Source organism: Podarcis muralis, chromosome 16 (genome assembly GCF_964188315.1).
Source record: "Podarcis muralis chromosome 16, rPodMur119.hap1.1, whole genome shotgun sequence".
NCBI classification, from domain to species: Eukaryota; Metazoa; Chordata; class Lepidosauria; order Squamata; family Lacertidae; genus Podarcis; species Podarcis muralis.
Window position 1 is genome coordinate 16,911,436 of NC_135670.1, and position 19,501 is coordinate 16,930,936.

General features: G+C 45.2%; 2 protein-coding genes across 2 annotated transcripts in view; one reads left to right on the forward strand and one right to left on the reverse strand.

The window, feature by feature from the left end:
* Positions 1–293: 293 nt before the first annotated feature.
* On the reverse strand, positions 294–6,161 carry BANF1 (barrier to autointegration nuclear assembly factor 1). The gene is made up of 3 exons (XM_028710234.2): positions 6,026–6,161; positions 1,575–1,714; positions 294–993 (listed from the first exon to the last, which is right to left on the reverse strand). The coding sequence occupies exons 2-3, from the start codon at positions 1,695–1,697 to the stop codon at positions 847–849; spliced, it is 270 nt and encodes an 89-aa protein (XP_028566067.1). The 5' UTR covers positions 1,698–1,714; positions 6,026–6,161; the 3' UTR covers positions 294–846.
* Positions 6,162–10,917: 4,756 nt separating this feature from the next.
* ITGA10 (integrin subunit alpha 10) overlaps positions 10,918–19,501 on the forward strand; it is a 55,121-nt gene continuing 46,537 nt past the window's right edge. The window contains exon 1 of the mRNA XM_028710249.2: positions 10,918–11,250. Coding sequence (XP_028566082.2) covers positions 11,199–11,250 — 52 coding nt within the window. The 5' untranslated portion in view covers positions 10,918–11,198. The remainder of the gene's footprint in view (positions 11,251–19,501) is intronic.

The window sequence follows — 19,501 nt, forward strand, 5'->3', positions numbered from 1 at the left end:
AAAACAGGCAACTGTAAAGGTCACATTCTGTTGGAAGGGGCTACGTGCCAAGAGTGGTTTGAGTCAGTAGCAGTTCTGGATTGCTCTCTTCCTACCTGGACGAGTTTGGGAAAAGAACTGTGCTCCATCATGAGGCTGAGACTCACAACTCCTGACTTTCGCCATCACTTCAGCAACCTCAGGTAGATACTAAACCCTTAATAAACTTCCTTGTGGGATCAAGACACAAATTGGATTCCCGCACCCTTTCCCCCAAAACAGCTCACTCCAATTAATTTTCAAGCAACACTGAATAGTTAACACAGCTGATTTTTATTGATTTAAAAACTTTGCAATGATTTTTGGTTCTTGCCAATAAACCGAGTAGCATAAAAATTATAGCAGGGATCAAACACTGGAGAGAAATCACAAAAATAATAGGCCTAATAACATCTTTTTTCTTCAGAATTGACAGGTAAATCTCAGTCTAACTGGAGCTCAAACAAAGGGAGTAGGGGAACTTCCATTATTGTTAGCAGGCAGGTCTGGTTCTGGAGTTGGGTGGCCTAACAGTGAGGGGGCTTGCAATTAAAGCCACGTAAAAAACGACCTACATGGAGCATCGAATTAGAACATTTGATGTTTCTCAACCCTCTCCCTGGAGGAAAAAAGATTCAGTTACATTAAAAGGCAGTCATGGCTCCCCCCCACCCCACCCCACCCCAGTGTTGGGAGCAATAGCCCCCAGCAGCCCATGTAGATGCTGGGAGGTTTATAAGAAGTGGGTGCTGAGAGAGATGGGGAGGAACAATCTCTATTCAACTACAAAAGCCCTAACAGCATCCACCAGGCTTTGGCCAACATCATTCACAAGAAAGCATCACACCATTCCTTCAGGCAGCCATAACAGTCTCTCGATTGCTTGGCATTGGCACCGCACGTGTCCTTCAACCACTCGCGGAAGAGGTCCTCGTCCTTCTTCAGCACTAAGAACTGTCCCAGAACCACGTATGCCTGGGTTTAAGAAAGCAAGGGGGAGGGGACACACACACAGAGGATTAGCAACTTGGGTAAAAAAAAAAGAGAGGCTACCTATATCAGACCCTTTTGGAAGACTGAAAATTCCAGAATACCCTTCCGCGACCAGGTGCCCTCCAGAGGTTTTGGACTACAGCTGCCTCAGTTTGATGGGAGTTGTAACCCAAACTATCTTGAGGGCTCAAGGTTGTGAAACGCTGTTCTAGAAGCACAGAAAATCTGGGAACACAGAAGTTATCCTTTCAGTGCAGCGGTTTGAGATTAGGACTCAAGGCTTGGGTTCAAGTCCTCACTCTACCACAAAGACTAATTGGACGCAGGCCTACTGATATTCAGAAAGACTGCTGCACTGCATAGGCCCTGAAAAGCAGGCTTCAGCAATCATCAAAATGGAGCATGTCTCTCCTGATCTTGTAGTCCTGCGGGTGCTCCTGGTACCTCTGAAGAACCCCCCACAGCAGAGGTTTGTCTGGAGGCTAGAAAGCATCGCTCTGCCCAAGTTCATTTCCTACTCCATAAACTTATTTTACTTTCGGACCCAATGGCCCAGAAGATACCTTGTCAAAGCCTTTGTCTTCCAGCTTCCTGCCAAGTACATCTCCAATGCCAGCTAAAGTACCAACAGACTTGTCCCCCATGGGCTCAGCCACGAAGTCCCGATGCTTCTGACTGGTGGTCATGTTGCCTGCAGCTCTGCCTGCAAAGGAACTCAAGAGATCAGTGAGGTGTCAGAACTAAAGGGTGGGTAGCATCACCAGGCAGTTGAGAAAACCCACAGGATGCTAGAACTGCACATGCTTCTTGGCCAACTGTCATACAGCTTATTTGTTTACTATTCCAAGGAGGAAGAAACAGAGTGAGCCATGTCAATGGTTGCATTAGGAGTGTATACTCCCCTGCCTGGTTGGCCAAAAAGCTCAAAGCCTGCAGTGAATTAGCCAACAATTCTCCAGCATTAGGTAGCTTTCTTTAGAATGCCCATGGAGGTTGCCACACCATACCTTAGAGGCAGGGGCACAGAACATTTTCCACTTGTATGTAAATGCATGTAAATGAGGAACTGTAGCATAAATTAAATGTGTACATTTTGCTAATTTATGTGTTTGGCAACACTTAGTGTTTATTTTGATACTGTGGTAAAAAAATTTTTTTACTGAGATTTGTTGTCCAGGTTGGAGGATGTATTTAAAGATAGTGACCTGGCTCAAATGCCATGTTAAATCTTAGTTTAAATGTGAATAAGGCTTTTCACCCATCCCCTGTGCAGGTGGCACACACAACACAAACATATCAGAATATGGCTTGTTGTGTTGTGAGAACTCAGTGCATGACTTGTTCCTTTCAAACAAACAATGCACACCCAAGTCAGAAACAAGCTGAGAAACAAAGCTTGTTTGGTGTTTGCCTGAATAAATAAAACGCAAACCAGACTCATATATGGTTCAAATGTAAATGAGCCAATATATAAACTGGGCAGTTTGTAAGCTGTAATTAACTTTTTTGAGATCACACACAAAAATATATAAAGTTCAGCTCACTGTGTGTGCAAGGACTGGTGCATAAGCTTATGTTAATGTGTTATGTACATATCTTAAGGCAATATCAAGTAAAAATAATTTACAACTAAAGCTTTGAGCACAGATTAATACTTCATTATGTACATTTTGATCAGGAAATTAAATTTAAATAAAAATTTAAAAAATCATCTCCTCCCAGCTATTGAGCAAATTATTTGGAAGAATTCATGCAGTGCTTTTATGTTAATTTTTAGGGTTTGGTTACCAACGTGAGTCAGACATACTAGATCAGATCCCAATTGGTTTAGAGCAGCAGAAAATGTTTATTCAAAAGTTTTCAGAGCACACCACTGCTCAGATTGTACACAGAATGTGGGTGGGTGTTTTACAATGAATCATTTGTAAAATGAAGCATAGTCAGCAGCGCTGTTACTATTTCCAACACAAGTATCAGAGGCAACGCACCACTTCACAACCATGGTTGCACCTGAGATTGCAAAAACAAGATCTCATTGCTCCTACTAGCTGTATCCAGTTTAGGGGAGATGGGGAAGAGACCAAAAGCTATAGTTTGACTGGACAGTTCTAGAGTTCACACTTGGAAAGTGGGAGGGGGCTCAGTTAGGGCCATTACAGCTTTCATAACAGCTGCTGCAATCTTTGGAAGTTTCCGATTCCAACAGCAGCCAGCCAGAGAGTGGCGGTTGCTACTGCTCCCTAGGTTCACACAGTCTCTAATTGATGACTGCAATAATGACATAGCCTCCTGGTAAGGGAATACAGCCAGGGAAGCATCAAGAGGTGTTACTTGACACAGCTAAATAAGGCAAAGCGGTACTGAAGGGCAGGCAGCTAAATAAGGCAATAGCACCACCTACCAGAGAGTGAATTGAAGAACACTCAGTGGAATGAGGTGGGGCTTGGTCTCCTTTGACTCCTCACTGGCACCTGGGGTTAACTGGAACAGCAGAACCATCACCAGCCAGGGCAGAAGGTGGCTTAGGGGGTTCTTTTGTTGCAGCACTACCAGGATGACACAGAAGGACCTATGTTGGGCTGCTCTTCAGGAGAGAAACCAGCCTAGGATTCAGCAGATCCAAGCACTTCCACATTCTACCTCGCCTCCACAGAATCCTCTTGGTTCTATTGCTGGTGGAAGGAACACCAGAGGTAGCCTCTCACTCATTCAGATGAATGCTAGTCTTCTGCTGCAGTCAAGAAAGCTAGTACAGTGGTTCCTTGGGTTACAAACGCTTTGGGTTACAAACACTTCAGGTTACAAACTCTGCTAACCTGGAAGTAGTACCTCGGGTTGAGAACTTTGCCCCAGGATGAGAATGGAAATCGCGCACTGGCTGCACAGCAGCAGCGGGAGGCCCCATTAGCGAAAGTGCGCCTCAGGTTAAGAACGGTTTCGGGTTAAGAACAGACCTCCGGAACGAATTACGTTTGTAACCCAAGGTACCACTGTAGTGCTCCTCTCCTGACCTAGGCATGGAGAATAATTGGTCCTCCAGATGTTAAGGCTTCCAACTCCATCAACCCCAGATAGCACAGCCGGTAGGTAATGATGATGAGAGGTATAGCTCAACAACTTCTGATGGACTATTGGCTACCTATACCTGTCCTAACCCCTCCTCTCTCTCTCCAGCATTAGGTCGCTTTGGTTCACTGAGGCTGGAATCCTAATGCCAAAGTTCTTATTTCGTCTTCCAAATAATAGTAAAAAAAGCTATTTGTTAACGTTACAGGTTTAGGATGAAAATAAACCCACCTACTAAGGTCAGAGCTCTGAGTCAGCACTCAATATCAGACAGTTTGCTGCTTCAGAGCAGAGACCCCAAAGCTAAATTTATGTGAGAAAACCAATCAACAAATGTGTGTACAGATTATTATTGTTGTTAAATCAAATTTCTATACCACCCTTCATCTGAAGATCACAGGGCAGTTTACAATACTATATATATATATATAATTCCAATTGTGGGGAGGGCAGGTGGTGGGAACACTTGGGTGAGGGGTGAAGAGCCAAGTCAAGCAGCCTGCTTGGGAAGAGTGTAGGTGCCTGCACCACTTTGCCTCACCTTCTCCTCCCACCTTCCTGATTTCACTAGCAACAATCCCAATGGAAAAAGTCTACCACACCCAAACACTCCCTTTCCAAATACTTGGGGAAGATGAGGCAACCTAAGCCAGAGATGGGAAGGCTGAAACAAGACACAGTGAATTAAGGAAAATCTCAGGTAGCTCAGCACAGAGGAACTGACAGGCACCACCTCACAAGTCTTAAGTGTCTTTCTATCCCCAACAGCATTTAGGGCAGAACAAAGACAAATCTCATTCAAGCCAGTCAGTTTCTTTGGGAGGGCTTCAAACAAAGTTACATTGTTATGTTTTAATATTACGTCCCAAAACATTTGGAAATGTTCCAACAAATCATTTCCAAGTACTGTAAGGCTTTCAGTGTTAAGCCCCATTAATCCATTTATCTGGGTGTAAGCTCAATTGAACTCCTATTGACTTACTTCTGAATACCATAGGATTCACTGTTCACTGGGACTCATTCCTTTTTAAAAAACTGCTTAAGAATGCAGTGAACTAGGATTTAGCATTCAGCCCACTAACTACACTCAGGACTGAGTTGTGAATGTGCTTGGTTGAACTTTCTCCCCAATCAGATATTGCCTGATTATTCATGGAGAAAATGGGAGATATTTTTACATACCATAAAAAGTCAAGACGCTGCACTTTGGTACTTCCCAAATTGTGTTTGGTAACTACAACAAAGGCCAAATCAGTTCCCCATAATCTGAGGGATTGAGTAATCCCCTCTTTGCCCATTTTAACATTTCTCTCCCCGAAAACCCACATTGCTTATCCATCTGGGGCAAAGCCGGCCCCTCTTTTTTTTAAATCAGTAACTGCTTTGACATCTTCACTTGGGAGTTATTGGAGCAGGGATCCCCCTTCTGGAAGAGAACATTAAAACAAACATCTTGGGGGAGTGATTTTCAAACTTTTTTTAAAAAAGAAAAAAGTTTAAAAACAAACTTCCCTTCAGCTATTTTACTGCAATTCCTTCTGTTAATCCTGGAGTCTTTCTCTCTCTCTGTGAAACCGCCCTTAAGCAAAAAGGAGAGGCCTAAAACGAATAAGCCAAACAACACCCCTGGAAGGTAGGCCGGCACCATCATGAAAAAGATAAATACATGGAAAGGACGGTGGGAGGAGAGAGAAGCTCAAACTGCTCAGCATGAAGTTCCTGGTGTGTAATGTTTGTGGATTAAAGAGGCTCCATTAATACGCCTCAAATGAAGAGGGCGGGTGGAGGGAAAGGCGGCGGCGGCGCCTCATGGCCACTCGCTTATGGTTCTTATCACCACCCAGGCAGCCGCCAGCCTCCCACAAACCTGAGGGGCTTCATCCACTCCCCTCACCGCCGGTAGCCCCTGGCCGCCCCCGCTCCCTTTCCCGCCCTCCGAGCCGCTCACCTGCTCTCTCGCCTCAACCGTCGCTCCCGCGCTCCCCTCGGTACCACTTCCGGGTAACACAGGAAAGCGGGGCGTGAGGAGCGCGGCCTAGAGGGCGCTCTAGGCTTCCTACGTTTGCCCAGGGAAGTCCAGAGCTAAGCTCATAGAGATTCGATGGAGACGATCTACCCTTTCGATGGTCGGAGCGCCATAAAAAACAGGACGGCCGCGGCGCTCTAGGCTTATCGGCGGTTTCTCTATGGAGGAGGGAGGCTCATGTTATTGGGAGAACCGAAAAGGCGGGATAATTTGAGGGACGCGCGAAAAGAGGGCGGAGGGGGAATAATTACGCATTTGCTGCCATTTTATAATCACCCTACACACACACACACACACACTACAATATCTGAAGAAGTGTACATGCACACGAAAGCTCATACCAGTAACTAACTTAGTTGGTCTCTAAGATGCTACAGGAAGGAAATTTAATATAATATAATATAATATAATATAATATAATATAATATAATATAATATAATATAATATAATATAATATAATATATAATATATAATATATAATATATAATATATAATATTATATAATATAATATAATATAATGACTACTGCAGGCCAACACAGCTACCTACCTGCAACTAGAACTACAATATCTTGAAAGAGTCCATCAACGGTGTTTCCGAGAAATTTTACACATCACTTGGGAAGATAGGCAAGCTAATGCCAGTGTATTGGAAGAAACAAAGATCACCAGTGTCGAAGCAATGATTCTTCAACATCAACTTCATTGGACTGGTCCTGTTATTTGGATGCCTGATTATCGTCTTCCAAAGCAATTACGGTACTCTATTCCCAACTAAAATGGGACGCGGTTAAACCACAGAGCCTAGGACCTGCCGATCGAAAGGTCGTCGGTTCGAATCCCTGTGGCGGGGTGAGCTCCCGTCGTTTGGTCCCAGCTCCTGCCCACCTAGCAGTTCGAAAGCACTCCTAAGTGCAAGTAGATAAATAGGGACCGCTTTCTAGCGGGAAGGTAAACGGCGTTTCCGTGTGCGGCTCTGGCTCGCCAGATGCAGCTTCGTCACGCTGGCCACGTGACCCGGAAGTGTCTTCGGACAGCGCCGGCTCCCGGCCTCTTGAGCGAGATGAGCGCGCAACCCTAGAGTCGGTCACGACTGGCCCTGACGGGCAGGGGTACCTTTACCTTTTATTCCCAACTAAAGAATGGAAACCGAAATACTGGTGGACAACGAAAGTCGCTCAAGGCAAATCTAGAAAAATATAGTACTGTATAAACACCGACAATTGGGGAACACTGGCCTGTGAGTGCTCCAATTGGAGAACAGACTTTACCAAAGGTGTCATGGACTTTGAAGATGCTTGAACGCAGGATGAAAGGGAGAAATGTTCCAAGAGGAAGGCATGCTTGGCAAACCCTCACCATGATCAACTCCTGCCTGGAAACCTATGTCCTCAGTATGGAAGGATGGTGTGGATCCACAATTGGCCTCCACAGTCACTTACAGACACACTGTTAAGACCGTGTTCATGGAAGACTTGGCCACAAGTGATTGCATAAGAAGAAGATACAGTGGTACCTCTGGAGCCCCGTTCGCAACCTGAGCAGAACGCAACCCGCGTTTGCGCGGGGGGTCGCAATTCGCTGCGCATGCGCACAATGTCATTTTGAACGTCTGCGCATGCGCGCGAGACGAAACCTGTACTTCCGGGTCGCCGTGGGACGCAACCTGAAAACGCTCAACCTGAAGCAAACGCAACACAAGGTATGACTGTACACATACACCCTGTACACATAATAATAATAATAATAATAATAATAATAATAATAATAATAATATAATTTGTACCCCACCCATCTGGCTGGGTTTGCATTTTTTTTTGCTCAGAAAAAAATTTCGCAAATTTATAGCAAATTTGTAAAACACATTGCTTTTTTGCTGTCAAACTATAAATTTGGGATTTTTTTTCTGAGCAAAAATTTTAAGCAAAAGAAGTTAAAAATCTCCCCCCCCCCCATATGTTTTGTTTATTGAATTTATATCAGGCTCTTCCTTCAGGAGTTGCCCAGCACGGCAAACTTCTACATAATTTAAAAACGAACAAAGGGAGAGAAAAAAATCTAAAAAATTATTGCAATTAAACCATCTTTATAGGCAGTTACAGTTAAAAACATTCTAAAAGCATTGTTCTATCCACTTGCCCTGAGTAGTGTTCTTCAGCTAACAGTATGTAAATAAAAAGGAGGGGGGGGGAATACAGTGTGTATAGACAATTTAAAATAAAGATATAAACCAAGACTATTACAGGAAAGACAGGCGGATGTCCAGAAAAGCTCACCTAACTGGAGCCAGAAATATTCCCATTTCTCCCCCACTCTGCTTCTATACTTCTATACAGTGGTACCTCGGGTTACATATGCTTCAGGTTATATACGCTTCAGGTTACAGACTCCGCTAACTCAGAAATAGTACCTCGGGTTAAGAACTTTGCTTCAGGATGAGAACAGAAATCGTGCTCCGGCGGCGCAGCGACAGCCGGAGGCCCCATTAGCTGAAAGTGGTGCCTCAGGTTAAGAACAGTTTCAGGTTAAGAACGGATCTCTTGAACGAATTAAGTACTTAACCCAAGGTACCACTGTACTTATTTCGGAAAGAGGGCACAGCTATGGGGGCTGTGGGTGTGTTTGTCCACCAGGGGGAACTGCACCCCCAGGAATGAATGACCCATCACCCATCTGTCTATCCCTGGAGTTGGCAGGACAGGAAGAGTGTGAAGGTCATGGCTGCCCAGCACCTTCTTTCAAATCCAGGATGCACTGCAAAGCTACTAAACGTCTCAGTTTGCTCCGAGGCAAATCTGGCTTGCGCTCTTAAGCACCTACGGAAAATTTGGCATTTTGTGTCTTCAGAATATAAATATTCAGGATTCACCAGTGATATGAGCTGATGGGTGTGCTTTTGGGGGGGTGTCTTGCGGGCCAAACTGAACCCCCAGTTGGCCAAGACTGGCCCAAGGGCTGCTTGTTCTCCTGCTGTAGTCAATAAGTGCAATTGCCAACGAGGTTGGCACTGCCAGGCCCATGCCCATGGGCATGGCAGGGGCCTCCTAGTTAATCCCCGGAGCCTTCTTGACCTGTTGCTGCCCATCGCTGTTGCTGCCACCTCTTCACTTGCCCTCTCCAGGGGAGCAAGCCATGAAAGGAGCCAGAGGAAGGAACCACCAGCGGCTCACTCCTTATCCTCTGGTGGATTGGGCCCAGAGGCAAAGCAGGCCAAGTGAATGGGCAGTTGTGACGGTGTCAAGGTGGATGGGGTGTCCTCCGGCAGTACTGCAAGAGCATCTTGTCCTCGGCCCGCTCAGAACCTAGATCCAGCCTGGATTGCTGCTCCATTGAATGCCGAGGGGTTAAAGGAGAAGGAAAATGGCTTCACTTCAACAAATGTTTCGAAGTTCCTGCTCAGATTGGACCACTTTGGCAAGGAGTGGCTCGGTTTGGGAGGCCGCTCCCATGCCCCATTGTGCTGACAAGGAGTCCTTAATTCGGGGTTTCGGTTGCACAAAGCTCCTACTCGCTTTCCACACAAACCTTTTAATTTCTTACCACAAAGGAATTTGCAGCTCCAGGGCAACGGCAAAGCTTTACAAGCGGAAGGAAACCAAAAAACACACACACAAATGTTGTCTTTTACTGACTCAACTGCATCGAGCACAAGAAGAGCTTGCTGGATTAGGCCAATGGCCCATCTAGGCCAGCATCCTGTTCTCACAGTGGTTGACATGCCTGTGGGGAACCTGCAAGCAGCACCTGAGCACAAGAGCTCTCTCCCTGCTCTTATGCTACCCAGTGACTGGTATTCAGAAGCATTGCTGCCTCTGATTTTGGAGGCAGAGCATAACCACCATGGCTCGTAGCCATTGATAACCTTCTCCTCCATGAATTTGTCCCATCCTGCTTTAAAGCCATCCAAGTTGCTGTGGGAATGAGTTCCACAGTCTGTGAGTCTTAAGTACAGTGGTACTTCGGTTTACATACGCTTCAGGTTACATATGCTTCAGGTTACAGACTCCGCTAACCAGAAATATTACTGCGGATTAAGAACTTTGCTTCATCATGAGAACAGAAATCATGCTCTGGCGGTGCGGTGGCAGCAGGAGGCCCCGTTAGCTAAGGTGGTGCTTCAGGTTAAGAACAGTTTCAGGTTAAAACGGATCTCTGGAACGAATTAAGTACTTAACCCGAGGTACCACTGTATTGTGGCAAACTGAAGTCTATCAAGAGACCCTGATCCTTGTTTTCATGAATGTTTAGGGAATGGCTGTGATTGTGGAGAAATTGCACTCTACATACGTTCAGAGGCTACCGGTAACTCATTTTAATTATCCCATCCCACATTCCAGGGCTGAGACCAGGGCTGGCATTGCCATCAAGTTCCAGGGCTAGACTCAGGCTTGGAGTGAAGCCTAGGAAATGTCAGAGAAGTGTGTCAACTACTTTAATAAAACTAATAATTAATAACAATAACAGGAAAGGCTTGTTTATAAAATGAAGAGTGCCATTGAAGATCATTGCCAGGGAAGTTGGCGCTTTCTGCTCCTGGAATGTCTCAGGTGGGAGAATCGGCTGTGCTTATTCAGCAGTAAAATAATTGCACTCTGTGTACGGTCAGAGATGGTTAAAATTTAAAGAATATCAGACAGTGACTCTTGGTCTCTTACAGCTTTTTATCACCATGGTTCACCCACGAAATATGAGCAATTTTCTCTCCATTTTCTGGCATATAATTTGGGTTGGTTTCTACTTTGTGATTTTGGTATCTTTTAAAATAAATAACTTTTCCATTCCCTCTCTTTTTTCTTTTTTTTTTTTAAAGCGAGTTGCATCTACATGACGGAGGAAGGAGCACAGAGGGAAGGCTGAACGTCTAATTTATTTTTAGCAGCCAATTGGAACTTTTTTCCCGAGATGAAGGAGGGAAAGGGGAAAAAAAATTGGTGGTGTACGAGAGAGGCCAGCAGAAGACAGTGTAACCTTTGAGGCTCTGCTGCTTCTGCAAACGCCACCACTCAGCTGCTGAGGCGAGGGTCCAAATGTCCAAACGGCCTCGGTTTTCTTTCGGGACGTCCTGCTACTAGTGCGGATTCTGACTGGAGTGATAATGATGGGGCCATACAGCTGCTCCTGCTACCTCTTCCTTCTCCTGCTACCAGGTACCCTTATTCCAGAATATTTAAGCTCATTTTAAAAGACGGAAAGGCTAGGTGGCTGAAGAATTATCCTGAAGTTAGGAGAGAACTGGGGAATGGAAGGGAGGCAGCTCTATTAAGATACAGTACAGGTTTACTGGATGTCATTAAGGGCTCCTGAGTGGGAGGAAAGCAGAACTGACCCAAGGGGAGACCATGTCTCAATCATGCTGCAATGGACTGGTTGTGCAACCAGCCATTCAAAATTCCTTGTGCCTTCCTTTGGCTTAGCTTCTCTGCAAATGGTTGTTGTTGTTGTTGTTTTTAAATCTTTTTATTTTAAGCGTTTCGATGTTTTTTTTAAGGCTGACTCATCAGCAAAAAACCGCTCTCTGAGTGGTTTACAAACCACTACAAAAGAGGCAGTCCTTGCCTTCAGGCTTAGAATCTGAAAGAGACACAGCACAGAAGGAAAATGGTTGGGAGGGAGGAGGTAATACACAAGCTCAGGTTCAAGTTGGAGGTAGTGATGGCCACCAAGCTGAATGGCTTTAAAAGAAAACTGGACGAATTGATGACGGACAAGGCTATCAATGGCTGCTAGCCACAATGGCTACGCTCTCTATGGTTGGTGGCAGTCATGCTTCTGAATACCAGTTGCTGGAAGCAAGAGGGTTCTTGTGTTCAGGTGCTGCTTGTGGGTTTCCCACAGACAGCTGTTGGTCCACTCCATTGTTGCCAACCTAGCAGTTCAAAAGCACACCAGTGCAAGTAGATAAATAGGTACCGCTGCAGCAGGAAGGTAAGCGACGTTTCTGTGCACTCTGGTTTCCGTCATGGTGTTCTGTTGCGCCAGAAGCTGTTTAGTCATGCTGGCCACATGACCCGGAAAAGCTGTCTGTGGCTGAATGCCAGCTCCCTTGGCCTGAAAGTGAGATGAGCGCTGCAACCCCAAAATCGCCTTTGACTGGACTTAACCGTCCAGGGGTCCTTTACCTTACTTTACCTTACCACTTTGAGAATGAGATGCTGAACGAGATGGGCCACTGCCCTGATCCAGTAGCCTTCTTCTTATGTCCTTCTTATGTTAAATCAGTGCCTTAGAGCATTCATACAAAGAGCTTCACATCCATGATATCAGTAATCCCTGTGACAACACTGTGAGGTAGCCCTGAAGCATTATTTTAACATTAGAAATGAAGGTATTGAAGTGGTGGACAAGATCCAACATCACACCCTGGGATGTTACGGGGTCTCCCCTTCCTCTCTTCTCCTCTTCAGCGCCCACCCACCCAAATCTGCTCCAGAGTTCCCCTACCCTGTGGACCAGATTTGGGGGAGGGGGCTAGGAAGCTGCTGAGGGGAGAGAAGGGGAACTCCTCTTTGACCAAGCAGGATGTCACAACTGGATAACCCCGAGAGATAAAGTCATGACAGGGGCAAGAACTTGTGTCATCTTAAAAAGTAACATATTAATTACGGCATGAGCTTTCACAGACTACTTCATCATGCCTGAAGTGTTGTCCTGAGCTATAGGTATAAAGACACATCTTTTTTGGAGGGGAACCAGGGATTGCAAATGGGTTGGAGGGAAATGAAATGTGGAAAACTATTACCTTGCTATACATAAAAGTATATAGCAGTGTTCACCCACCTGGTGCCCTCCAGATGTTTTGGACTACAACTCACATCAGCCCCCGCTAGCACAGCCATGCCGTAACCCAGCATGTTATGGTTTCAAAGTCCACAATAAAAAGTCACCAATTTAATCTTAGATTTGCTCACACAGAGACCACAAAAGTAACCTGGAGGGAGATTAACTAGGAGTGGCTTTTGGCCAAATAACATGAACAGCCAGCTCTCTCCCAGCTCTGAGTGGGAGACACCTTTTTTCTCTCTCTTTAAGAGGGGTCCTCATTTCCTTCTCTCTGGTTATAATGAGAACTTCATCACTTCTGGTCACTTTTGCCTTCACTGCAGGGTTTCCCCGACAATGTAAGCTCTGCAAGACCTGAGCATGATAAGTTAAAACGGCTTCTCATGAAAATACACTTTGCTAAACCTCAGCTGCTGTATAGCAGAGATCTAGCATCTTGCAGGTGCCTGTTGCATTTGCAAAGCAGAATATAAAAATCACTCTTACACAGTGAAGCCAAGTTTTATTTACGTTTAGAAATGAGGTCTGATTGGCAAAGCCGTCCACTGCCTTTTATTGCATTGGGACTGAAAATAACTTTGTTCTATGTTTCCCCAAAACTACATTTCCAAGGGGCTGCTTGAGCCTTGGGGTCTGGAGGAATCACCCCAGGTCTTTTTCTTTTCTGCGGCTTACATACATTGCACATCAATAGTTTTGCACAGCTTCTGTTCATTTCAGAGGGGCTTGTTTGGGAAAACTTTCTGAAGGTGGATTGTGTCCCTGGGGGTCAGATCCATCTCATTTCCCACTCTTCCACCCATTAATGGCACCCATAACGTCTTACTGGGAGTAAGAACTTGCTTTGTACTACATGGGAACAAAGGAAGCTGCCTGAAGTGTAGGTGGGTTCCCACAATGCAAGACGCAGTGATAACAGCAAGAACCTTTTATTGAACTACATGACTGGGAAACAGGGGCAAAGCAACTGCTTATGCAGTGGTACCTCGGGTTACATACGCTTCAGGCTACAGACTCCGCTAACCCAGAAATAGTACCTCGGGTTAAGAACTTTGCTTCAGGATGAGAACAGAAATCGTGCTCTGGCGACGTGGCAGCAGCAGGAGGCCCCATTGGCTAAAGTGGGGCTTCAGGTTAAGAACAGTTTCAGGTTAAGAATGAACCTCCGGAACGAATTAAGCGCTTAATCCTAGGTACCACTGTATACATTTCTGAAAGCCTGGGCCACTCCCAACGTGATTGGCTGTCTAAACTTCCAAGCTGCGAATCACGACTCAGAGTTCAAGGACTGATGGCAGAGGCCCAAATCCTGAAATGTTCTGTGATTGGTCATCATGTATCGAATCAGAACACAGGCGCTCAGAATCCTTAGTCCAGACTCAAGCTCAGGCAAACACAGACCGCTGAATATATAATACTGCCTTTTCCCTAGCCAGACTACTGACCCATCTAGCCCAGTATTGTTGACACTGACTGGCAGCAGCTCTCCAGGCTATCAGGCAAGAGTCCTTCCCAACCTACACATTTAAAGCTATATCATGCCACTTTAAACACTTATGGCTTCCCCCCAAGAATCCTAGGAAGTGTAGTTTGTTCAGGGTACAGTGGTACCTCAGGTTAAGTACTTAATTCGTTCCGGAGGTCCATACTTAACATGAAACTGTCCTTAAGCTGAAGCACCACTCCTGCTGCCGCCGCGCCGCCGGAGCCCGAATTCTGTTCTTATCCTGAAGCAAAGTTCTTAACCTGAAGCACTATTTCTGGGTTAGCGGAGTCTGTAACCTGAAGCGTATGTAACCTGAAGCATATGTAACCTGAGGTACCACTGTACTGAGAGTTGTTAGGAGACACCTCTCATTCCCCTCCTGCTTTGGATTCAGCACAGAGCAGGGCATGCCTCTATTTCCCCAGCTTCCAGCTTCAGCCAATAATCCTAATCGTACTTCACCTGTAATTGTACTTCAGATTACAGGTGTGTGGGAACTCATGTGACTGGATGAAATTAAGCTTTTCAACAGCTAGCAACGCAAGGCTAGACTCCCAGCGCCGCCACCACATAATATGCTGGTTTTCTGTGTAGGAGGATTATTTCTGTATGGATTTGATTGCAGGAAGTGTTCCAGGTGAGACATAGGCAGGGCCACTTCAGCCACACTCATAAGAACATAAGGAGAGGCAGCTGGGTCAGGCCAAAGGTCCAGCATCCTGTTCTTCCAGTGACCAACCAGATACCCCAATGGGAAATCTGCAAGCAGGAGCCAAGAGCCCTCTCTCTTCCTGTGGTTTCCAACAATTGATATTCAGAAGCGCTGCTGCCTTCAGTGATGGAGGCAGAGCACAGCCATTGTGCCTAATAGCTATCGATAGCCCTTCTCCATCTCAAGGACATGATTCAAGCAAGTCTCCCACCCTCCTCCGGTCCCTACAATCTGTTTTTCCTCTTTCCCTCCCACGCCTTACTCTTTCTCTCTGTTGACTATTTCTGGACCATTCCCAGCTCTGGAGATGCTGCTAACCAGCTTATTTTTTTATTTTTATGAATGGATATTGCAGGCTTCTTGAGAGCCTTCCTTTTGCAGCACCCGTTGTGATTTAGCAGGCTTGTTTTTGAAGCTTCCTACAAGCCGGGGGGGGGGGGTTGAAGGTAGCTTTGGTTCCCATTTATTCCACCAGATCATCTTGTTCTCCACTCCCCCATTCCCCCCCCCAAATCTATTGACAATGCTAAGGCTTTGAAAAACAGCAAGTCCTTGAAACGTTGCAAAGGATTCTGGGATTCTTCTCTCATATTGTACTTTGCCAGTGTTAAGTGTTGCTAATCCTGGCCCTGCCTGAAAAGCTGGAGAGCTTCTGCCAGCCGGTGCTGACAATACTGGGCTAGATGGAGCGAAGGTCTGAGTCAGCGTTATGCAGCTTCCTGTATTCCCATGAACGGTGGGGGGTTAAGTGTAGGAAAATAAATAAATTAAATTTGCCTGCCTCAAGTCTAAATAGAGAGCAGGATGAACAATGGACTTGACTCAATGCTAATGTTGACAAAGTTTACACCCCCACGTCAGAGAATTTTGCTCACAGAAACAGAAATCAGTTGCATTAGAAAAAAACAACAAGATTACAGCTACAGTGGTACCTCTGGTTACGTACTTAATTCATTCCGGAGGTCCGTTCTTAACCTGAAACTGTTCTTAACCTGAGACACCACTTTAGCCAATGGGGCCTCCCACTGCTGCCGCCGCCGCACAATTTCTGTTCTCATCCTGAAACAAAGTTCTTAACCCGAGGTACTATTTCTGGGTTAGCAGAGTCTGTAACCATGCTGTAACCTGAAGCGCCTGTAACCTGAAGCGTATGTAACCCAAGGTACCACTGTATAAAAATACAGTGGTGCCTTGGTTCTCAAACTCAATCCATTCTGGAAGTCCATTTGACTTCTAAAACGTTCGCAAACCAAGGCTCCGGAAACCTCTGGTGGCTTCCAGCAGATGGTAGCCATTGATAGCCTCCTCCTCCATGAATTAGTCCAATCCTCTTCCAAAGCCATCTAAGTTGGTGGCAATCACTGCCTCCTGTGGGAGGGAGTTCCATAGTTTAACTGGAGAAGAACTTTCGTTTACTTGTCCCGAATCTTATGAGATCCAGCTTCGTTGATTGTTCTTGACTCGTAGTGTAATTTTCTACTCATCTGTTATGTCACCTCATATTCACATTCTTGCTAAAATTAAAATCCCCAAACACTGCAACCTTTCTTAATAAAGGGATTTGCTCCATCCCCTTTTCCGAACTTTTTCCAACTGTGCAATATCCTTTTTGAGAAGAGGTGACCAGAACTGTCCACAGTATTCCAAAAGCGGTTGCACCAACAATGTAATATGTTTGAACTGCCTATAACTGTTCCTTGGACTTCGTAGCTGCTGGAAGAACCTAGGGATAGGTGAATCTGCAAATTTCGGTTTCTCATTTTTCCATTCTTAAATTCCGTTTTTCACATTTCCATGTCAGTTTAGGGTGATCTAAAAAAAGAAACACAAAGTCCAAATGAAAATTTAAGTGTGAATTTTCCCCTGTGTGCACATTTGTATGCAATTTTGCCTAATACACGCATATTATTTTTTTGCAACCCTCTATACTGTTTAATCTTTAGTATCTTATTTTCAGTACTATATACACACTTTACTTTGCATTGCATATTACTTGGCATTGCGAAATTCAGAGCTGTGAGAATGAGTGTGGATTTCTCCAAATAAACATATTTTTGTATGCACTTTAATGTGCACGTTTTTGACAGCAAATTTTCCTAATATGGTGCATTTTTTGTATGTTATTTTCACCAATATGTTCATTTTCATGCATACATACTTTTACCTAATACGTGCATTTTTTTGCAAACATTCCTTTGTTGGAGAACTGCATTGCAAAATTCAGAGATGTGCGAATTTTGAAGGCTGGCTGTGTTTTGCTTTGTGCATTATTTAACAAAAATGCAAATCTGGTAGGTTTGCCTTTAAAGGCGAACTCAATAAAGACGTTGTGTCCCATCTCTAGCCATAAGGATTCTTTCAATATTCCAAGACAAAGGCAAGACGGATTGGTTTGAATTCGCCCCCTTTAATTTATGTTTCCTAAAATATGCTTGTGGGCTATGATTCCTTTGCAAAGCTTTTGCTACACCCACCACAGGAGAAAATAAACTATTTTGACTGCTCGTGTGAGATCTCTGGGAAGCAAGGAGGAGACCAAAAGTTTGGGATTTGTGAGGAGAAAGACCCTGGTACCTTTTTCTTTTTGTAAAAAACAAAGGTATTTTAAATTGGCAAAAAGACAGCAATCTAACAAAACAAAACGTCTAGCAGTATCCTTTTTTCCAGTCTCTCTCTCTCTCTCTCTCTCTCTCTCTCTCTCTCTCTCTCTCTCACACACACACACACACACACACACACACCACTAGCATCAGTGATAGCAGTGGTGACAGCAAGTTATGACTGCTCTGCCCTCCCACACCTCACCGCCATTCCTCCCCGCATCTGCCGCCTGAGGCAGATGCCTACTCTGCCTAATCGTAGGGCTGGCGCTGAACCTATGCAAAGACCCTATGCCTAGAGAGATGAATTAGGAATGGCTTCAGGACTCCACATTAGGAGCCTCCCAGACCCTGAGATTTCAGGGCTCAAACCTGAGATCTATGGGCAGCGTCTGGTGATGTCACAGGTCAGGCCCTGGAGACATAGGTCAATAGGGACAGCGGGAGCAGAGGAGGACTGACCTTCCACTCCCAGAGTGTCTATGCTACAATCTGCAGCCAGCTCCTGTTGGGCTGAAGCTTGCAAGCTGCACGCATGGTCTTCTTAATATATCTATTTATTAAATGCCCCTCACCCACCTGGAGATTCGAGACCTCCACCTGCCACCTGGAGGGGGCCTGGCACACCTGGAGATGTTCAGCTCAGACCTGGAGGTCTGGAAACCCTAAATCGGTGTAAGAAACAATGCATCCAACATTACAGCAAAGTATAGGGCGCACACCTGAATTCTAGATAACATCGTGTGAATGCAGGTTTTTTAAAAACACAGCAGTGGGAATGCAGTGAGTGTCCAAAGCGAATGCAAAAGTCTAGACTCTAAGACTGTGCTCACATTCCCAGTAAAGGGCAGTGTTAGCAGAGCCTTAGAGTCTAGACTTTTGGATTCCCTCCCCTCACCACCAGTAGTTGAACTACACCAGCCAGCCTGGTGCCCTCCAGATGTTTCGGACCACAACTCCAATCAGCCCCAGTTAAGAGTCCAAAACATCTGGCAAAGGCCAAACTACATGGTACAAACAGCAAGGTTTGCTTTTGAACTTGTAGCGGAGGTTTGCCGGGCACATTCTCCATAAGTAAGAAGCCGCAATTTATTATATGAGATATATATATTTCAGCTTCGACCAGTCCGTGATTGCTTTGCTTGTTTCCGTTTGGCATTTGGAATCTGGGGCAGGGACAGACAGAGGTGCCATTGTGCGAGAGGCATGGACAGCGACACCCTTTCCATACACATCCACTTGCGAGCCAGGAAACGCTTTGCTCTTTTCTCCGGGGCTTTGCCAGATTCTGAGCTGCCGTTGGGAGGGCAGGACTATTGCTGCTGATCTCCGTTTCTGGAAATCGTTCCCTCAGATACTGGCGATGATGACTTTGACGCTACCTGCTTCTGTTTTTCTTCCTTCCCTCCTGACAAAAGCAAAACACTGGCAAACTTATTTCCAACAAATAGATTTCGACTGCTTCCATGTTATCTTTTGCCCCAAGCAGAATGCTAGGGACATTAATACTCATTTTCATATGGAAAGCAATTTGTATGAAGGACCTCCAACAATCAGCTATGTATGTATTGTTGGCTAAGCCCAGGTTTCCAACGTGTAGGAGTGCATTTCCTTTGCCACGGAGTAACTGCAGCAATTGGAGAGCAGGATTATATTCATCAGATAGTACGGTTGCTCTGTAGGCTTCAGGTCATTTATTTATTTATTGGCAGTAGTTATAGCCCACTCTTTATTGAATGTTTCCGATCCTGGAGCTGGGAACAAAGTAATAAAAATAAACAGAGGAAATCAATATACAAAAATTACAAAATCAAATACAC